The following is a 19,657-nucleotide window of genomic DNA, read 5'->3' on the forward strand; positions in this document are numbered from 1 at the left end:
CCATCGAGACTAAGAAATCAGTTGGATGTATTATATGTAGCCCAAAGGAAGTTTCAGTGGTAAGCTGAAAAATGGGTACTAATTTAGGCCATGGTTACGAATAAGAGTTTCTTGAGGAGGAAGTGGAATGAGGAGAGGAAATTATTTAGGATGGTGGGGAATTTAACAGTATATTGTCAATGAAAGAAAGAGAAATCTGCCTCAAAAAAGAAGCTGTCAGAGAAGATGAAAGAAATACCAGAAGAATGTAGTATCACAAAATTGAGAAGACTGTTTCAAACAGAAGGGATTTTCTCTTTCAAAAGTTTCATAATTCTGAGTTTCTGATAAGATAAGGGCTGAGGGGTGCCTGCGTGGCTCAGTCCGTTGAGAGTCCAACTCCTGATTTCAGCTCAGGTCATGATCCTAGGGTCGTGGGATAGAGCCCTGCCTTGGACTCAACACTGAGCATGGAGACTGCTTAAGATTCTCTCTCTCTCTCTCTCTCTCTCTCTCTCTCTCTGCCCCTCTCTCCTTGCTCCTATGCTCAATCTCTGTCTCTCTCTCTTTCTTTCTCAAATTAAAAAAAAGATAATATACGAGATATATGTAGTGCAATTAGCATCTGGGAAGTCATAGATGATTTAAATGAGTTGATTTTCTTTAAACTGGTGCCAGAAGGTTAGTGTGGGCTGATGCTGGAGGAGGATGAAATTTGCTTCATAATAAGGCCCCTGAAACAAGAGCAACTACATGTCAGGCTCGTATAGGGAAGAGCAGGAGGGGTAAATCGGCAGATCAGATGATCTTCGACAAGACTGGAGGATTCCAAAATATAAACTGCTACGGTCATCTGCTGTAGAACCTAGGAAAAGCCAATGTTGCAGATGAAGCAGGAACACACAATGGACTGCTGGAGAATATCTTGCTCAGAGGAGGCCAGTCTTTTGGTTCTAGTCAGGCCTTCAAATGATTGGATGAGTTCCACCTTCCTCATAGAAGGCGATCTGCTTTCCTCAGAGTCTGCTGCTCTAAGCGCGGGTCTCATCCAAAACCACCTTCACAAAAACACTCAGAATGTTCGACCAAATACTTGGCCGCCCCATAGCCCAGGCACACAGACACATAAAATTGACCACCACACTCACTGAGGGAAAAATCTGTTTGCGAGGAATTTTTCTGGAAATCATTTCTGACGTTATTGTATTCATAGTAATTCTTGTTCCCAACAATTTGAGGCTGATTGATCTATTATTTTCCTGTTTTGCCTCACGCAAGCCCTCTTGTCTCCTCTACTTGCTTCTATTAGCATTTTATACGCTTCCAAATAGCAAAATGACCATTTAAAATTTTTTTTTATTTAAATTTTTTTATTCTTAACTAGCTAGACACTGTTCTTTTATTTGGTATGTACTTGGTTTATTTCATTTTTTTTTTCTTTTACTAGAATATAAAGGACATGAGGGTAGGAAGCATATCTGTCTTGTTCACTGTTATGTTCCTACTACTTTGCAGACAAGTGACTGGTACATGGTAAATGTAGGATAAATATCTGTTGAAAAAAATGAAATAAAATAGCCACGTTTACCTGGAGGACACAGAACTTCAGCCGGAAATTAACGTGGCTATCCATTTGTATTTTACCAACACATCCTGTGTGGTTTTCAACAGCCATGCCTGAGTAAAGTTTGAGTATTTTTGGACTTCCTTTCAGTTGTGTCTAGGAGAAATATCTAAGGCTAAGGCTATTCTCCATTGTCCTTATATCATTTTCTGAGTATTATCACATTTAGGAGATGGATAATGAAGATGGCTATATGGTCCTGGATTCCAAGAATCGTTTCAAATCCAGCTCTAAAGGTAGGAAGATTGTCTCCCCCCATTCAGACTGCAGCTTAAAATTGAATTATTCTCTTAGGAAGATTCTTATTTTTGAATATTTTAAAGAGTTAAAATTAACTATGTTCTTGGACTTAAAAACTGTCTAAGATAGGTTATTTAGGCTCATGAAAGCCTGAAAAATAAAAAGGCAGTGTTTTTGTAGCCATGGGGCCTAAATGCTAATAGAATAATGTATAATCCCCCCAATGTTATAGCATAAGAAAAAGAAAGTGTAACTTTCAGGTAAAAGGTCAAAAATAGTATTTTTACAGAAATTATACGTCTCACAAAATATCAGTTATTTGGAAGCTATTTGGGTATGGTATCTATATGAAGATACATGATACATGGGCAAGGTAAAGATCCAGTGCTAATGATGGGGATGGTTCTATAGTGTTCTACAGCATAAAAAGCATTTTTATGTATACATATTGTATTTTTTAATCTTCACAAAAGATCCATAAGATTGGCAGGATAGTCCATTGGAAATGAGAGAAGGGCAAAATAAAACTAACCCTCACTACTTAGGGCTGCTATATTTGGGTCAAGGTTTGCTTTTGCATATCCTTGTTTTCAGATCTGTCTCAGGTTCTCTAGGTAAGTTTAAGAAATAACATATTGACGTCTAAGTGCAGTCTGTCTAAAATGAATTTATATAATGATCGTGTTGAAATAGCCGTGATCCAAGCAGGGATGACATGGGCCAGGGATTTGGAATTACTGGTCACAACCACAGCTCTGCCATGTGGACTTCTATTGAATATCTTTATGTACTATTACAGTTTCCATCTCGCAAATTTAAGTTTTGTGTTTTTTTTTTTTTCAAAAACATGATACTTTTCTCATCATCTGAAGGCTTAGGGTCTTTCTCGTAGTTTCAATTTTGACGCAAATACTTCCTTTTTCACCAGTAACTCACTTTGATGTAGTAAAAAATAGGACCATTGGAGTCAAGTTGACTAAACTGGACCCCAAAGCCCAAAGACTAAGTGGACCACCTTGCGGAAAATCTTTTGTCTTCTTAAATCCATAATTTTCACTTATAATAAAGCAGATCTATCTTGTGATTGCTTATGTGGGTGTTAAACCAAACTACTAGGTTTTTTTGAATTTCTAGTTCAATGGAATAAATAATTCTTGGAATAAAATAAGTAAAAATATATGAAATCTGAGTATAAGTACATAAAATATGAAATAAACATACATTTAAATTATGAGTGAAAGAAGGATAGGGCTGGAAACATAAATGAGACCCGCAATCAAGTAAAAACTATGTCATATAAGCATGTTTATGCTTGTCGTAAGTTTGTTTCTAAGCTTCTTTGTTTTGATAAGAAAAACCTTGCTAATTATTCAGCTTGCATCAGAGTTACACCTATACTTAAGACATATGATTAATCTTGGTACTAAAAACAAAAAGAAAAGTTTCCCATCACAAAGCAGATACAAATAACACAATAGTGCTCTTGCAGGAGCAAAAACAGGTTTCAGAGTGATTTCTTACTATTACCCCACGTAGGCCAATGGCACCCAGTTGAGTGATTCCAGAATGGGCCAGGGCAATCCATGCTATGCACTCAGCTCTCTGTTCACCTGGCTTTATATAACATCTATATTTTGGCTTATATATAAAAAAATCATGTTTTAATTTATAGCTATAGTATTTGGGAATGAGTTTAAAATTTCCCTGTCTAGCAAATAAGGAACCAGTTAACTGCAGATCTGTATGCCTAGGACGGGTGTCTCATAAAATTGCAGAAATGTATTTTGAGTACTTTCAGCTCAGTAGAGGTCTCTTCACTTTTGCTTAAGTAGAAAAAATACCCATAGGCTAAGGGAAAAAAAAGAAACGTATTCTGGATTTATTCTGTAATGCCGACAATTGTTTCATAAATTTCGGAAGTTTTACTGCATACAGGACATTCTGTGTGTATTGTACATATAATCAGATGCACTAAGTCCATAAAAATGAAAGTAAAACGTACACGTATTACCCAGATTTGAGAAATAGCACTTTTTATTATGACTTAGAGGACAGATTATTTGTGAAATGTACAACCAAGGTTATGGAACTAAGTGCTTGTTTATAAGCTGATGAAACTGGGAATAATTATCTGAATATCAAATTATTCGACTTTCTCTTTGGCCATCCAGATGCCAAATGGGCTAGAATGGCCAGTTTGAGATACTGTTCCAATGATATCTGCATGTAAAAGGATTTTGTTTGTGGAAAGGGTGTATATATCTAACTTACTCAAAAGTGCTCAGATGTGGAAGACAGTGGATAATACTGAAGGACAATAATAACAAATATCCCTGTTTAATGTCTTTGGATGCTCCCTGTTATCTCCTGTGTAAAGAGACCACTCCTCCCAACTCTGATCCAGCGGAGTACTATGGCATAATTTCTATACAAGTACCTTTAATTAAAGATCTACGATGCTTTAGGTTGACACAGATTCTTGTCTGAAAAGTCAAGCCAGGAAAATACTACATAGCATATGTAAGAGTGAAATAGCATGAATATCACCAGTACCGTGATTGGTTCATAATAGAACTTCAGTACATGTTTTTTTTTTTTCCTTCTCTTATTTCTAACAGTGCATCATTAAAATAAATACTACATAAAAATAAACTTAAAAAAAGTAAAAAATAAAATAGGGCAGAAATAGACAAAAATCATGTTGTGATAAAAATTAAATAATACATATAACATATATACACTTGACAATAAAAAATCCAACAATAAAATTAATAAAAACAATTCCATTTATAACATTATAACATTATATATATTATATCTAGAATTATTTTATATAGAATCAATTATTCTATATGTAATATATTGATATTATATAATATATAATATTATATATAGGCAAAATAAATATATATATAACACTCCACCTATTAATTGTGTATGATATTAATACATAATATATACAATTTAATAAATCATTTTTAAGTCATCAAAAACATCGCCAAATAATTAACAAAGCAAGACAATGACAATACAATCCAACACATTAAATAACGGTAACATCTGTTTGTGTCTGGACTATAAATATTTTTTAATTTCAAATTTTCAATTAATCGTAATTTTAGTGCCATATCTGAAATGAACATAGATTATTTTTGTAATCAAAATAAACAGGAAAATATTTATAAAGTGAATAATCAAATGAACTCTAAAATTCACCAAAAAAACTCAATATTTCAGAATGTTCCCTGTATCCACCGTATTATTGTCTTATGCTAGTATGTGGCTGCATTGGGATCCTTATTATCATGATCACACTGATTTGCCTGAACTTTTGGGGTGAGTATGGAGTTTTTATTAACTTTTACACTTTGAGAACATAAATGTTGATTTTTAATTCTTCTATTTTTTTTATTTTTTTAAGTTTATTTATTTATTTTGAGAGAGAGAGAGAGAGAGAGCACGCGTGTGCAAGCCAGGGAGGGGCAAAGGGAGAGAAAGAATCCCAAGCAGGCTCCCTGTACTCCTGCCATGGGGCTCAGTCTCAAGAACCATGAGATCATGACCAGAGCCAAAGTCAAGAGTGGGACGCTTAACTGACTGAGCCACCCAAGTGCCCCGATTTTTAATTCTTCTTACTATCAAGATCAACACCACATTGTAGCCCCAAATTGGTAAATTAAACTGACCAGCCATATATGTCATATTCGAAATTATTTCAAATTAAAAAATTAAGAAAGTTAAATATAAAATTAGCATTTGTTTGGCATCTTTTCTTATGAAGAGCAGTTACTAAAAAGTTAACTTATTTTATAAAAAAATTAGTGATGTATTTTTATAAAATGCTCATTGGTATTATTTTCAGAGATAATGATTGAATGTACTAATGTGATTAATGTGATGGTTGAACAAGACAAAGGACCTGTTTGAAAACCATTTTAGATGTACCTCTGTACTGTGTTTTTTTCTTTTTCCTGAAGTGATATTTAATGTGCATAATCTATAGTTGTTCTTTTTGAAGCAACTAGACCGATACATGGATTTCTGTTTTTCTTTGAAACGTTCTTAAAAATGTAGGGCTAAAAGGGGCTCTGTTTTATGTGTAATGCTGACATGGAAGCATAAACTGGTGGTTTTTGAGAGGAGAGGGCTAAATATGGATGAGCTCCAAGGCGACTTCCCTGAGGGAGACAAAAAATAAATAAAAAGTCTATTTTGTATCAGGCGACTAAATTAGTTTTTTTTTTTTTTTTCCTGATAGAGCAGGGGGAAAATAGCTATTTCTAAGACCAAATGAAAATTCTAATTAATTTAGTTTTTCTGTACTTTGCACAACATTTTGGCCGCGAAGTTGCCAACCAATCATATCCTTCAAATGTGTTCAAATTTATATTGAAATCAAACTAATAAAATGAGATTCTCTGCCTATTTGAGAGTCAATATTAGGTTATTAATATTGGTTTTCATACGTCCATAAGTATTATTGTCCGTAATTATAAGTCCGTAGTATTATTGTCTTTTAACCAGCAATTCTAAGAAATTGTGCATACTGTAATAATTATCAGTTTTTTTAAGTCCTTAAAATTCAGGAACAAATGGTCTTTTGTTAGACACTAAATACGGTATATATAGGCTACCACTGACCTCTTGTAACTCAGTTATCTTTTCTGTAGAATATAAATGATAATATAATTGGTGCAATAATCATTGCTTTAGAAAACGATGCTATTGAGAAGAGATGAATAGAATTTGACTCATTGATGAAATATTAGTAGGGACAATATATTTTTCTAGTAATATTGTTTTAGTGATATTTAGTGATATTAAATTTGTGCTTACACTTTACAAAAATTGTTTTAAATGCTTATTTATTTTTGAGAGAAAGAGAGAGAGAGCGCAAGCATGAGTGGGGGAGGGGCAGAGAGAGGGAGACACAGAATCGAAGCAGGCTCCGGGCTCCCAGCTGTCAGCACAGAGCCCGACTCGGGGCTCGAACTCACGGACCGTGAGATCATAACCTGAGCCAAAGTTGGACGCTCAACCAGTCGAGCCACCCAGGCGTCCCTTGTGCTTCCAATTTACCAGTTTAAAAATCTTTTCCATGGCCTCCAGTTCAAAACAAACTATTGACCATACATACATACATCTGCCCTCTCCTGAGATTCTGGATTAGAACAGTAAAAGACATCAAAATAGAATAAATTAATAAAGGCACAAAGAATGGAAAGGGTAGAAAATTGGAAGGGAAATGAGAAGCAGAGAGGATAATGCTATTGGATTAATCAACGGAGAGAATCAGTGTAGAGAAGACACAGCACACAGTTCAGTGTAGATGAAATTATTCCTCACGGCAAAACCCAGGCAGCACTCTTTTCAGAAAGGACAGTACAGAGCGTAAAGAGAAGTCTAAAGGGAAATAAGTAGGTAGAAGACTTTCTAGGGAATGCTCGTTCAGACTGTTTCTTGACAACCTCTTACTCCACTCACATGGTAGCATTTGCTACTATAGCATGCCAAAATAAAAAAACAAAAACAAAAACAAATCCTTGTAAAACAATGAGATACAGGGGCGCCTGGGTGGCTCAGTCAGTTAAGCCTCCAACTCTCGATTTTGGCTCAGGTCGTGATCTCACGGTTCGTGAGTTTGAGCCCCACATCGGGTTCTGTGCTGGCACCGTGGAGCCTGCTTAGGACTCTCTCTCCCTCCCTCTCTGCCCTTCCCGCTGGCATGCTCTCTCTCTCTCTCTCTCTCTTTCTTTCTCTCTCTCTCTCAAAATAAATAAAGTTTAAAAAAAAAGAAACAATGAGATACATCACCAGAACAATTTAGGGCTCGTCACTTAGAGAGTGGTGGTTGGTGCAATTAGCATGTGTCCCCTTATTTTGGTTCTGGAATGGGAGAGGGGCACAGTGTGTTGATTTCCACATAGCTTGGCTATTTCCTGTCTTCTTTCTATCTAAAAATTCATGATAGCGAACAAAATACCCTGGAGTGTACAGAAAAGCATCAAGAAGAAAAATCGATAAATATAAACACCTGTAAGTTATCCGAGACAAAAACACAAAATATTGTCCATCTAGGAAAGATAATGTCTCTCTACCAAATTCCCAGAAGAAGAGAATAGGGGGGAAAGTAGATGTGAAATAATAAAAGAATACATTTAAAAAAATTTCAGGGGAGCAAAAGCAAAACCCCAAACTATGAGTTTCCAGCTTATGCAAGCCTACCAAATTCAGAATAGGATATGCAAATAGATATAGATAGATAGATGATAGATGGATGGGTTGAGATAGATGATAGATAGATGATAGATAGATGATAGATAGATAGAAGATGAAAGATGGATGGATAGATAGAAATAGGTAGATGATAGATAGATAGATATAGATAGATAGATATAGATAGATGATAGATAGATAGATAGATAGATAGATAGATATAGATGATAGATAGATAGATAGATAGATATAGATAAATAGATCCTCATCATATTTTAGGGCACCATGGGCAAAGACATGACCCTAAAGTTTTACATAAAGAATTGCTTTTCTCCCTAAACAAAGAGAAACATATTGGCACCAGGAGTTTTAAATGTACATAAAAGGACACTGTTGTAGCAATGCCTTCAAAGTTATGAGCTAAATTGATTTTAACCTAACTTTAAAAAAAGAGTAATCAAGCAATATAATTTTTCCATGCATATTTTTAAACAAATAAAGAGGGTGTGTGTGTGTGTGTGTGTGTGTGTGTGCATGCTGGTTTTAGATAGACTGAAGCCAGCCCAAGAATGTGGTAAAAAGCCATTTCAGGTTATCAGGTGTTCTACGTTCCTGGAAAGCAATGATTTCAGTCTATACAAAAACAATCTACAAATGATGCTACCAGATACTGAAGGGACTTGATATATAGTAAAAGGGAGATGGGGAGGGGGGAGGGTGGTCCGGACCGAGAAGAAATAGCATTAATTAAAAAATTCATTGATAAGAAGAAAATAATTTAGAAAAGAGTAATAGATACGAGGTTTAAGAATGCACACAATATTTAGAATTGTGATTGGCATCTAAAGATATGGTTAAAAGCGGGCAAAGACAGGAATGGAGGCAGATTAGAAGAGAGAGTGAATTTTTATTTGCGTGTCTCCGTTTTGTGCCACTGTTTTTATTCTCACATACCTAGATGGCTCTTCATTTTCGCATGTTTCTCATCGTATTTTTTTTTTCTTTGCACTGAGTACAGAGGAAAAAAAGGATTTCTCCCAGAAAGTAAATATCAGCCGTCTAGCAGGTAATGCTGTCTTTTTTTGTCTGCTCTATGTTTGAATCAAGAGATTCCAACTGGTCACGTGAATTCAGGCAAATTAACCACGAGTCTTCTCAACTTTCAAGTGGGGATATAATAGTTACACCATAGAATATGTAGCGTCGGTTAAACCCACTGTGATGGTTGTCATCTCGGCCACATACTGGTACCCGGATGTTTGATCAAAAACTAGCGTAGGTGTTGCCGTGAAATTACTTTTTAGATGAGATTAGCATATAAATCAGTAGAGTTTGGGCAAAGCAGATTACCATCCACAATGTGCGTGGGCCTTATCCGATCCACCGAAGGCCCTAAGAGGAAAAAATACGAAGGTTCCCCAAAGGAAGAGGGAATTTGACCTCCGGGCTGCTCTTGGACACAAACAGCAATATCGTCTCTTCCCTGGGGCTCCAGCTTGCCAGCCTGTTCTGCACATTAGATGACAAAAGCTATTTCATACGATTTTCTGTTATCATATTCTTAGGTTCGTTTATGATGGAAAATAAAAGTGGAAGTAGAGACTTGTTATAATGAAGCTCCATGTTCCTTTCAAACAGCATCAACATTTACTGGCACATAATCAATATTATTTACGTCTCCTCCTGTCATCACTTCTCCAGACCAGATTCCGTTAAAAGCGATTGTCAGATATCATGCCGCTTAATGCTTAAATATATCAGTACGTGATTTTTACCGTTCCCAGCTCCTTTTGCAACACGCAAACGCGGCATCGCCACACAGCCTGTGCTAGTTTTCTCTGGATGCGTAACAAATTAACACTCGCTTAACAGTTTAAGGCAATAGCTACTAATTACCTCACACTTTCCAGGGGAGCCTGGGCACGGCTCCACTCAGTCTACTGTTCCGAGTCTCACGGGATACAGTTTAGGTGCTGATGAGATCACACACCTTTCCGGAGCTGAGGTTCCTCTTGTGGACTCACGTGGTTATTGCGACAATTCAGTTACTTGGAATTGTAGGACTGAGATCACGGCTCTCTCGCTGCCTGTCACCCAGGGCTGCTCTAGTCTCCAAAAAGGCCCCTGCGTTTCCGTGCATCGTGTCACTGTTGCACCTGCCCTCAAGACGTGAAAGCGTAATGCTTCGAAGAAAATCGAAATTACCTTTCTCTTTAGAAAAGGCCCAGTCCCCTTCTTGAGCTCTGGTACCTGGTGAAATCAGGTCCATCCAGGGTGGGGGGTGCCTGGGTGGCCCAGCTGGTTGAGCACTCAACTCTGGATTTCCACTCTGGTCATGATCTCAGCGTTGTGAGATCAAGCCCCACGTTGGGCTCTGTTGCTGAGCCTGCTTGAGATGGTCTCTCCCTCTCTCTAAAAAAATAAACACACACACACACACACACACACACACACACACACGCACAAAACAAAACAAAACAAAACAAAACAAAAAAACAGGCCCACATGGGATAATCTCTTCATTTACTCAAAATCAACTGATTGGGGATCCTTCTCTAGTCTTCAAGACTCTTTTATCTTATCCTACGATATAACTTAATCATGGGAGTGATATCCGATCATATTCAGAGAGTTGACTCACACCCAAAGAAAGCGAATTTCATACAGCAGGTACGCCAGGAATTTGGGGAGATTTTAAAATTTCCCTAAGAATGTTTGACTTCTGTCTGCCATTAATTCCTAAGACAAAATCATCGGTATCTTCTTAAGATCATCTACGATCCAATCATCATTAAATTGTCTTTTTTTTTTTTTTTTTCTTGGGGCGCCTGGGTGGCTCAGTTGGTTAAGCATCAGACTCTTGATTTCGGCTCAGGTCATGGTCTCGTGGTTCATGAGACCGAGTCTCACATCTGGCTCTGCGCTGACAGTGTGGAGTCTGCTTCAGATTCTGTTTCCCTTTCTCTCTGCCCCTCCCCACTCATGCTCTCTCACTCGGAAAAAATAAATAAGCATTTAAAAAATTAAATGCCGGGGCACCTGGGTGGCTCAGTCGATTGAGCGTCCGACTTCACCTCAGGTCACGATCTCGCGGTTCGTGAGTTGGAGCCCGGTGTCGGGCTCTGGGCTGATGGCTCAGAGCCTGGAGCCTGCTTCCGATTCTGTGTCTCCCTCTCTCTCTGCCCCTCCCCCGTTCATGCTCTGTCTCTCTCTGTCTCAAAAAGAAATAAACATTAAAAAAAAATTTTTTTTTAAATTAAATGTCTTTTTTTCTTTCATGTGATTTGTTAGAATCAGACTCAGAACAAAGACCATAATTGGCATTTGATTAAAATGTCTCTTCAGCCACTTAATCTGTAGGTCCTCTTTACCTCCCTTTTATAGTTTCTTTGTCATTTATTTGTTAGGAAAAAAAAAACGGATTGTGGTTATGTATCATTTCTCATATTCTGGATTTTTCTGTTCATATGGCCATGGTATTTATTCATATGTTCGTGTCCATTTAACATGTTCCTCTGTCTTATCAAGTAGTTTTAAAAACCAAGTATGTTAGGTGCTTAGAAACCTGCCTGGTCCACTATAGTGCCTCTATGGGTCTGTTGTTATTATTATGTAAAGCATCTGATACAGGAATTGATACAAAGTGTCGCTCACTAAATGTTTTACTCCATCTTGATCCCTAGGATATTTCTTCTTGTTTTATTTTTTTTATTATTATCATTTTTAAATGTTTATTTATTTTTGAGACAGAAAGAGACAGAGCATGCATGGGGGAGGGTCAGAGAGAGGGAGACACAGAATCTGAAACAGGCTTCAGGCTCTGAGCTGTCAGCACAGAGCCCGACGCGGGGCTCGAGCTCACGGACCGTGAGATCATGACCAGAGCCGAAGTCGGCCGCTTAACCGACCAAGCCACCCAGGCGCCCCTCTTCTTGTTTTAGAAGATGGCACTTGAATCTGAATTAACTGTAAGAACTCTTTTCGACAATTAATATCCACATTTTGCATCATTTTTTTTTTTTTTTTGATATTTCAACATTGACACTGATCATTTGGAGCATTTTTAGAGGGTCTTTGTAGTTCTACAGCTGTAGAACTCTACTGTACTTTATTGACCACTTTGTCAATCGCCACGTAATGCAATTACTTAGTCCTAATGCCTCTTTCTCAATAATAATAATGAATAGATAGCCCCCTTTCAAATCATAAATTGGAAAGGATACTTGAGGTCATCTTATACTTTTTAAACACACGACTATGTACGGGTAGAACTGAGTGAGACTCCAGTTATCCTGAGTCTTCAAATATTCTGGCAAAACTGTAATTATTCAGGATTGGCAATACTTGCCCTGGTACAGAATGTATTAATGAGTTAAGAATATATGTAAAGTTGTATATATAGAAAACTATTCCTGGATAGTTTTCTTTAAGTCGTGTTTCCTGATGTTATTTTTATTTTCCATTTTAGCTGGACAATATACATTCAATTTCCTACAATAATTTTTTTTTTACAAAGATTTAGGCTTATCTATCACAGACTAAAATATTAGCAATGAAAAATATGACATGCTTTAACGTATGGGCATTTAATTCCGTCATCACCGATCAACAATTAAATCAGCCATTAAATCAAAAGGGTTATACGAGGGTGACTCAGTTGGTTACGTGGCCAACTTCAGCTCAAGTCATGATCTCGATGTCTGTGAGTTTGAGCCCTGTGTCAGATTCTGTGCTGACAGTTCAGAGCCTGGAGCCTGCTTCTGATTCTTTGTCTCCCTCCCTGGCCCCTCCCCCACTGGTGCTCAGTCTCTATCTATCTCTCGAAAATAAATATTAAGAAAATTTTTAAGAAGGGTTAGATGATAGGAAAGTCAAAGACAGTCACTTCAACAACCTTCCAGGCAGATAAAAGACAAGGAAGGAGATGTTCACAAATGACTAGGCCATAGGAAGCAGAAATTATGACTGGTTAAAGGCTTTGCTTTTGAGGTGGAAATGCAATTGAACAGTAAAATATAAGTATAATTTGGATGAAGAAGAAGGAAGAGAAAGCTATTCGAGACTAGGGAGACCATGTCCATGAAAAGCACAGGAGGATCAAACTATCCAGTGCAATCATGTAAGTAATGTCAATAGTAAGTAATCTCATAGAAATGAAATCCAGGTTGTAAGGACGACCTTAAGAAAAAGGAAATAGACCAGACAGTAGAGAGATTTAAACAACAGGCTCTCACTTCTGTTAGTTATGAATAAGCAAAATGTTACATATTGGTATCCTGTAATTGTGGGGGTCAGAATTCGCGTGCTTTTTTCTCCCCAACTCCTCACCCAGTATCCTGCCCCCGTTCCAGAAATAGACATATTAATGAATCAATCTCATTCTCGTTCTGTTAATAGAACTGCCTTTAAATCATACAGGATACTATTCACACTTTATTCAGGGTGGAGTCTAATTTTTTCTCTACATTTTCCTTCAGGAAATAATCATGTGTGCCCAAAAGACTGGCTACTGAACCAAGGGAAATGCTACAGGTTTTCAATGCCTTCCAAAACTTGGAATGAGAGTCAACATGATTGTGCATACCTACAGGCACATTTACCGGTGATCCAAAGTTTGAAAGAGCTGGTGAGGAATCAAAAACAGGATCTAAGTACCCAAGGAAGACTTTCTAGGTGCAGTTATAAGAAGTGTGGGTGGTTTACAATCATTGCTTTTGAACGTTCGGTAGCCATGATATAATTACTATTGTTTATCTAAAAAAAAACCCTATCACTTATGAAATAAATGATTATTTACCATTCCATCAATGCCTGGCACAGTGCCTTAGTCTATAGAGGGCATTGAAATTTTTTTGAATAAATTTATAAATAAATACACCATGTCCTTGATAGGAGTTCATACAGAAGAGTTTAAAACCTGGAAATCCTGCTTGGATTGGACTATATATTGCATCCCCAGGAAAACAATGGATGTGGATAAATAAACACCTTTTTGTGGAAGAAAACAAGTAAGTAATTATTTGGGGGGAAAGAATGGTGGCAGCCACGTTGCCTTATTTATAGACAGGCTTTTTTATGTTTTTGTTTTTGTTTTTGAGAGAGCATGTGGGAGCATAGGGTGGGGGTAGGGGGTGGTTGGGAAGGATAAAGGGAAAGAATTTTAAGCAGGCTCCACTCAGCAAGGACCCCAACATGGGGCTCCATCCAATGAACGTGGGATCATGACCTGAACCAAAATCAAGAGTCAAACACTCAACCAACTGAGCCACACAGACTCCCCTATAGGATAGTATGTTTCAAAGTATTTTTTAAAAATGTTTACTTATTTATTTCGAGGGGGGAGGGGCAGAGAGCGGGGGAGAGAAATAATCCCAAGCAGGCTCTGAGCTCAGTGCAGAGCCTGACCCGGGCTCGATCCCACGAACCCTGAGATCATGATCTGAGCTGAAATCAATAGTTGAAAGCTCAATAGACTGAGCCACCCAGGCGCCCCTACAAAGGTGTTTTTTTTTTTTAATTTTTTAAAAATGTTTATTTATTTTTGAGAGAAAGAGAGAGACACAGAGCACAAGCAGGGAAGGAGCAGAGAGAGGGAGACACAGAATCCCAAGCCGGTTTCAGGCACGGAGCTGTCAGCACAGAGCCTGACGCAGGACTTGAACCCATGGGCTGTGAGATATTGACCTGAGCCAAAGTCAGGTGCTCAACAAACTGAGCCACCCGGGTGCCCCCAAGTATTTTTAATAAGCTTCCATACTTTCCAGTCTTTTTATATTTCTTCCTCCTTTCCTCTCTTCTTCCCCCCTCCCCTTTTCCTTTCCTATCTCTCTTTTTCAGGCCTTTTTCTCTTTCTTTTTGCCTCCCCTTTTTTTTCTTTTAACATGCACTAATGAGAAACAAGACTAGCAAGTGCTCACGATGACGTCTGGAAATTTTCACGGTCAGGAAATAATAACGACTTTATAATTTTTAAGCCAAGTTAAATCTCATTTAAAATAATTTTTATAATGGGGCGCCTGGGTGGCGCAGTCGGTTAAGCGTCCGACTTCAGCCAGGTCACGATCTCGCGGTCCGTGAGTTCGAGCCCCGCGTCGGGCTCTGGGCTGATGGCTCAGAGCCTGGAGCCTGTTTCCGATTCTGTGTCTCCCTCTCTCTCTGCCCCTCCCCCGTTCATGCTCTGTCTCTCTCTGTCCCAAAAATAAATTAACGTTGAAAAAAAAAATAAAAAATAAAATAAAATAATTTTTATTGTATATAGTAAATGCGCAGATCAAATGCCCCTATAAATAAAAGCAACCAGAATGTATACAAATGTCTCAGAAGTGAGAAAGTGTGAATTTGAAAGCTTGCTCCCTGCGTGTTCTCCCAATTGGTTGACGTCAATTTCTTCATCTGTATGAAAAGAATAGCAAAGCTTCCCTCACAATGTTCTTGTGTGACCAATAGAAGGTAATGCATGTAAGGGTGCTTTAAAACTCTCACACATATTTACGCTGTCCCTTGTGCGCCCCTGTTTTCTTTACACATCACTAGAGCGCCCGGCTTGTGGCAAGTTTGAAACAAAGGCCATGGAGCAATAGGCCATTTTGGTCTGGCTATTTATGTACTCCTAGACACTTCCATTCTCCATAGAGTATCATCTTTCCTGAACATAAAACTAAAGTATGAAGCAGTATTTATTCTTGGGCCCTGCTTTGCTAGCGATCTTAAGACAAAAATTGGTAAGGAATACCTAGACTTTTTTTTTTTTTTTTTTTTTTTTGGAAACCAACATATTATTGGAGCATTATATAAAGCTTTCATTTAGAGGTCCCTGGGTGGCTCGGTTGGACACTGGTGAAGTGTCCAACTTGATTTCGGCTCAGGTCCTAATCTCAAAGTTGTGAGATCGAGCCCTGGGGACAGGCTCCACCCTCAGTGTGGAGCCTACTTAAGATTCTCTCTCTCTCTCTCTCTCTCTCTCTCTCTCTTTCTCCCTCTGTTCCTCTCACCCGCTCACACACACACGCTCTCCTTCTCTCTAAAATAATTTTAAAAGCTTTCATTTAATTATATAAGGAAAAACTATATGTAGATGGTTATAATAGTGTTTGGTTCTTATTTTTAAACACTAACCAGCAACTAGAAAGTATAGGTAAGGAAATAGTTTTCTCCAAAAATATTCTCTTGACATATGTTCCTCATCATACTATTGAAGGTAAGGAAGAATTTAAGTCATCTAAACAGGTTTTACTTTAACTTAAAAGCCATTTCCCCCGAGGGTTACTGTTTGTAACTCCCATTGGTATAAGATATCTATCACCTTGCGGTCATTACCCAAAACTTACATTTTAACGTCTAATTACCTTTTATAGAAAATTATTTTGCTGTGTGGAGAAGGAATAGATAGGAAGCAAAACTGAAACTGAAGTTCAGTCGGAAGGCTGTGACCAGAGACAAGGGAGAGGCAATCGCAGCCTAGGCTGGGAGTGAATGGGTATAAGGACCAATCTCGATGTAGAATACCAGAATTTGCTGGTACATGCAATTTGAAAAGGTGAGAGGGTGGGAAGAGACAGGGATGCTTCTAATCTTTGGGCTTGAGGTTCTGTGGTAATGTTCCTCTGGTAAGAGAGACATCCCAAAAGAGAGGGTGTGGAGGGTATGCAAATCAAGAGTGCCCAAATGCAACCATTGACCACAAAAGAAGGGTCCATTCTAAAACCTCTGGAACATTCCATCTCGGCTGCCTATACAAGTTGGGCTGGAGGAAACGTTAAGAAATGGGAGCACAGGGGCGCTTGGGTGGCTCAGCCGGCTAAGCGTCCGACTTCAGCTCAGGTCACGATCTCGCAGTTCGTGGGTTTTAGCCCCGCGTCGGGCTCTGTGCTGACAGATTCTGTGTCTCCCTCTCTCTCTGACCCTTCCTCGTTCATGTTCTATCTCTCTCTGTCTCAAAAATAAATAAACGTTAAAAAAAATTTAAAAATAAAAAATTAAAAAAAAAGAAATGGGACCGTTATTTTAAGAGAAATGCTCTAATGTCTATGCTTTATCTCCTAGTTTTCTCATGATTGGACCAATGGATCACACAAGCTGTGCTGTCGCAACAAGAAATCAGGTGTATTCTGAAGACTGTAACTCCAACTTTAATGGCATTTGCCAAAGAGACGCTGTCTGAACAACAAAAACAAATCTATGCATTTAAACAAAGATTTGAAGCAAATGCATATGGATAATAGTGCCTATCTTTTTTTTTTTTTTAGCGGAATGCAAATTTGTTTCCTTTCTATACTATTAAAAAACAAAATTCGACTGAGGAAATTTAAAGATATAATTGGCATTATTCAATGATTCGTGAACTAGGTAGCATCCCACCAAGCAAGTAAAAAAAGAGCTCCAATGAGCTACAGAGAAGGAAAGGTTTTTTAAAGGCAGACAGGGGTGACAGAAGGAAATCAGAAACAATAAAAAGATTATTTGGGGCAAGGTCACCTTTCTTTGGGGCATGAAAATGGGCCATCAGGTGGATTGCCTTATTAGGGTTGACCAGAACATTCTTGACTGACCAGTTAAGATTGTATTCTTGGGGAGATCAAAACTGCAGTTAGATTAGGTATTAAGTTTTGGTTTCATGACAGGTGCTTAGCATGAATGACTCCATTTTGGGCCTGTTGTCTCTATTTTCACAGTACAAACATAAAATTTTCAAATATTCCATATAGAAATAAACTTCAAAATAAGGAAATATAACTTATTTTTAAACAAGAAAACACTCTTTCCTATTGTTTCAATGTCTAAAAAGATAATTAAATTTCAACTTGTAATCCTGCCTTATTCGTTGTCTGTGCCCTATTGGGTTTGAAATCCTGAGCATTTGGTGAAGAAACAGCCTAAGCAGACAGATATACCGTTTTTTTCCTTCATGGTGGGCCTTTTCCCCAAGATTGTTTTTCAATTTTTATCAAAAAGAAAACAAACTTTCAGCTGGTGATAAAGTACTCAGATGTTGTAAGCATGAGATGTCTATTTGAGGTAATACACAATCTTGTTTTCAACGTGATTCCACAATTTATTTTCCTTTAATCAAATTTACATTAAACTTATTATGCTATGAATGATCTCATTCCGTTTCTTTTCTAACTGAAGTTCTATGCAAACTGAAGTTTCTTATTTTCCTCTCTTTATTTATTTATTTATTTATTTATTAACGTTTATTCATTTTTGAGACAGAGAGAGACAGAGCATGAACAGGGGAGGGTCAGAGAGAGGGAGACACAGAATCTGAAACAGGCTCCAGGCTCTGAGCTGTCAGCACAGAGCCCGACGCGGGGCTCGAACTCACGGACCGCGAGATCATGACCTCAGCCGAAGTTGGCCACTCAACCGACTGAGCCACCCAGGCGCCCCTATTTATTTTTAAATTAAAAAAAAATAATAATGTTTATTTTTGAGAGTGAGATGAAGCACAAGCAGGGAGGGGCAGAGGGAGAGAGAGAGGGAGACACAGAATCCGAAGCAGGCTCCAGGCTCTGAGCTGTCAGCACAGAGCCTTACACGGGGCTCAGAACTCACTGACTGCAAGATCATGACCTGAGCCTAAGTCAGATGCTCAACTAGCTGAACCACCGAGGCGCCCTTCCTCTCGTTTATTTAAAACACATTTGTAGGGTCACCTGGGTGTCTCAGTCTTGATTTCATCTCAGGTCATGATCTCACAGTTCCTGAGTTCGAGCCCCACCCTGCATGGGGCTCCACCCTGACATCAGGGAACCTGCTTAAGATTCTCTCTCTCTCTCTCCGTCTCCCTCTGTCCCTCTCCCCTGCTTGTGCTCTCTTTCTCTCGCTCAAAAAAAATAAATAAATAAAAAATAAAAATAAAAACAAATAAAAAGTGAAAAATAAAACACATTTTTATTTCAAAATAAATGCAACAGTTTGTGTCCACCAGGTAAGTGAGGTAGTTAGTTACTTAACTCCTCCAAGATGCCTATAGTAAATTATAAGCCATGGAGAATTTATACCCTAATAACTGTGAATCAAAATGAAAGAAAGGAGATGGCTTATGCTAATTTGCTAAGCAATTTACAAAATTAATTTGTAACCAAGAACCAACACTAAAAATAAAACCTGTATTATGAATCAAGGAAAACTGGAACTTAGACTGAGCCAGAATTTAATACATCCAATTTTAATACACAATGGCATCCCAAAATTCATTATTTTCCACTTTTCTTGGTGACAACATACTTGAAAACATGCTGATATTTGCCAAATCATTTGTATTCCCATATGGTACTGGGGTCAACATTGACTAGTAGACTCACATTTAAATCTCCCTTTAAATGTTTATTTATTTTTGCGAGAAAGAGAGGGAGAGCAGGGAGGGGTAGAGAGAGACAGGGAGACAGAGGATAGATACCAAGCTGACTATGCACTGTCAGCACAGAGCCTGATGCAGGGCTTAAATCCAGGAACCGTGAGATCATGACCTGAGCTGAAACCAAGAGTCGGACTCTTAACCAGCTGAGCCACCCCGGCGCCCCTCCTTTTAATTTATCAGAAAGTTCCAACTGTATCTAACTGAAGAAGTATTCCTCAGTTAAAGATGTGGGAGGA

General features: G+C 38.1%; 1 protein-coding gene across 3 annotated transcripts; it reads left to right on the forward strand.

Moving 5' to 3' along the window:
- Window positions 1-1,708: 1,708 nt before the first annotated feature.
- On the forward strand, window positions 1,709-18,156 carry KLRF2 (killer cell lectin like receptor F2). 3 transcript variants are annotated; one of them, XM_045464625.1, is made up of 6 exons: window positions 1,709-1,839; window positions 5,081-5,179; window positions 9,078-9,125; window positions 13,537-13,685; window positions 13,952-14,067; window positions 17,102-18,156. In XM_045464625.1, exons 1-6 carry the CDS (start codon window positions 1,776-1,778, stop codon window positions 17,217-17,219), a joined length of 594 nt encoding a protein of 197 aa, XP_045320581.1. In that variant the 5' UTR covers window positions 1,709-1,775; the 3' UTR covers window positions 17,220-18,156. The 3 variants fall into 3 exon arrangements, with proteins under 3 accessions (XP_045320581.1, XP_045320582.1, XP_045320580.1); XM_045464626.1 differs by lacking the exon at window positions 9,078-9,125; XM_045464624.1 differs by lacking the exons at window positions 1,709-1,839; window positions 5,081-5,179; window positions 9,078-9,125 and having other exon boundaries at window positions 12,857-13,685.
- The last annotated feature ends 1,501 nt before the right edge of the window (window positions 18,157-19,657 follow it).

This window comes from Leopardus geoffroyi, chromosome B4, assembly GCF_018350155.1.
Source record: "Leopardus geoffroyi isolate Oge1 chromosome B4, O.geoffroyi_Oge1_pat1.0, whole genome shotgun sequence".
Taxonomy (NCBI): Eukaryota; Metazoa; Chordata; class Mammalia; order Carnivora; family Felidae; genus Leopardus; species Leopardus geoffroyi.

Excerpts from the sequence above, each read along its gene's own strand:
- KLRF2 (XM_045464624.1), top strand. The coding sequence starts at position 13,305 with ATGAATAAGCAAAATGTTACATATTGGTATCCTGTAATTGTGGGGGTC. Across the intron at positions 13,686-13,951 it reads TCCAAAGTTTGAAAGAGCTG|GAGTTCATACAGAAGAGTTT; the intron begins GTGAGGAATCAA and ends TGTCCTTGATAG. Across the intron at positions 14,068-17,101 it reads CTTTTTGTGGAAGAAAACAA|TTTTCTCATGATTGGACCAA; the intron begins GTAAGTAATTAT and ends TTTATCTCCTAG.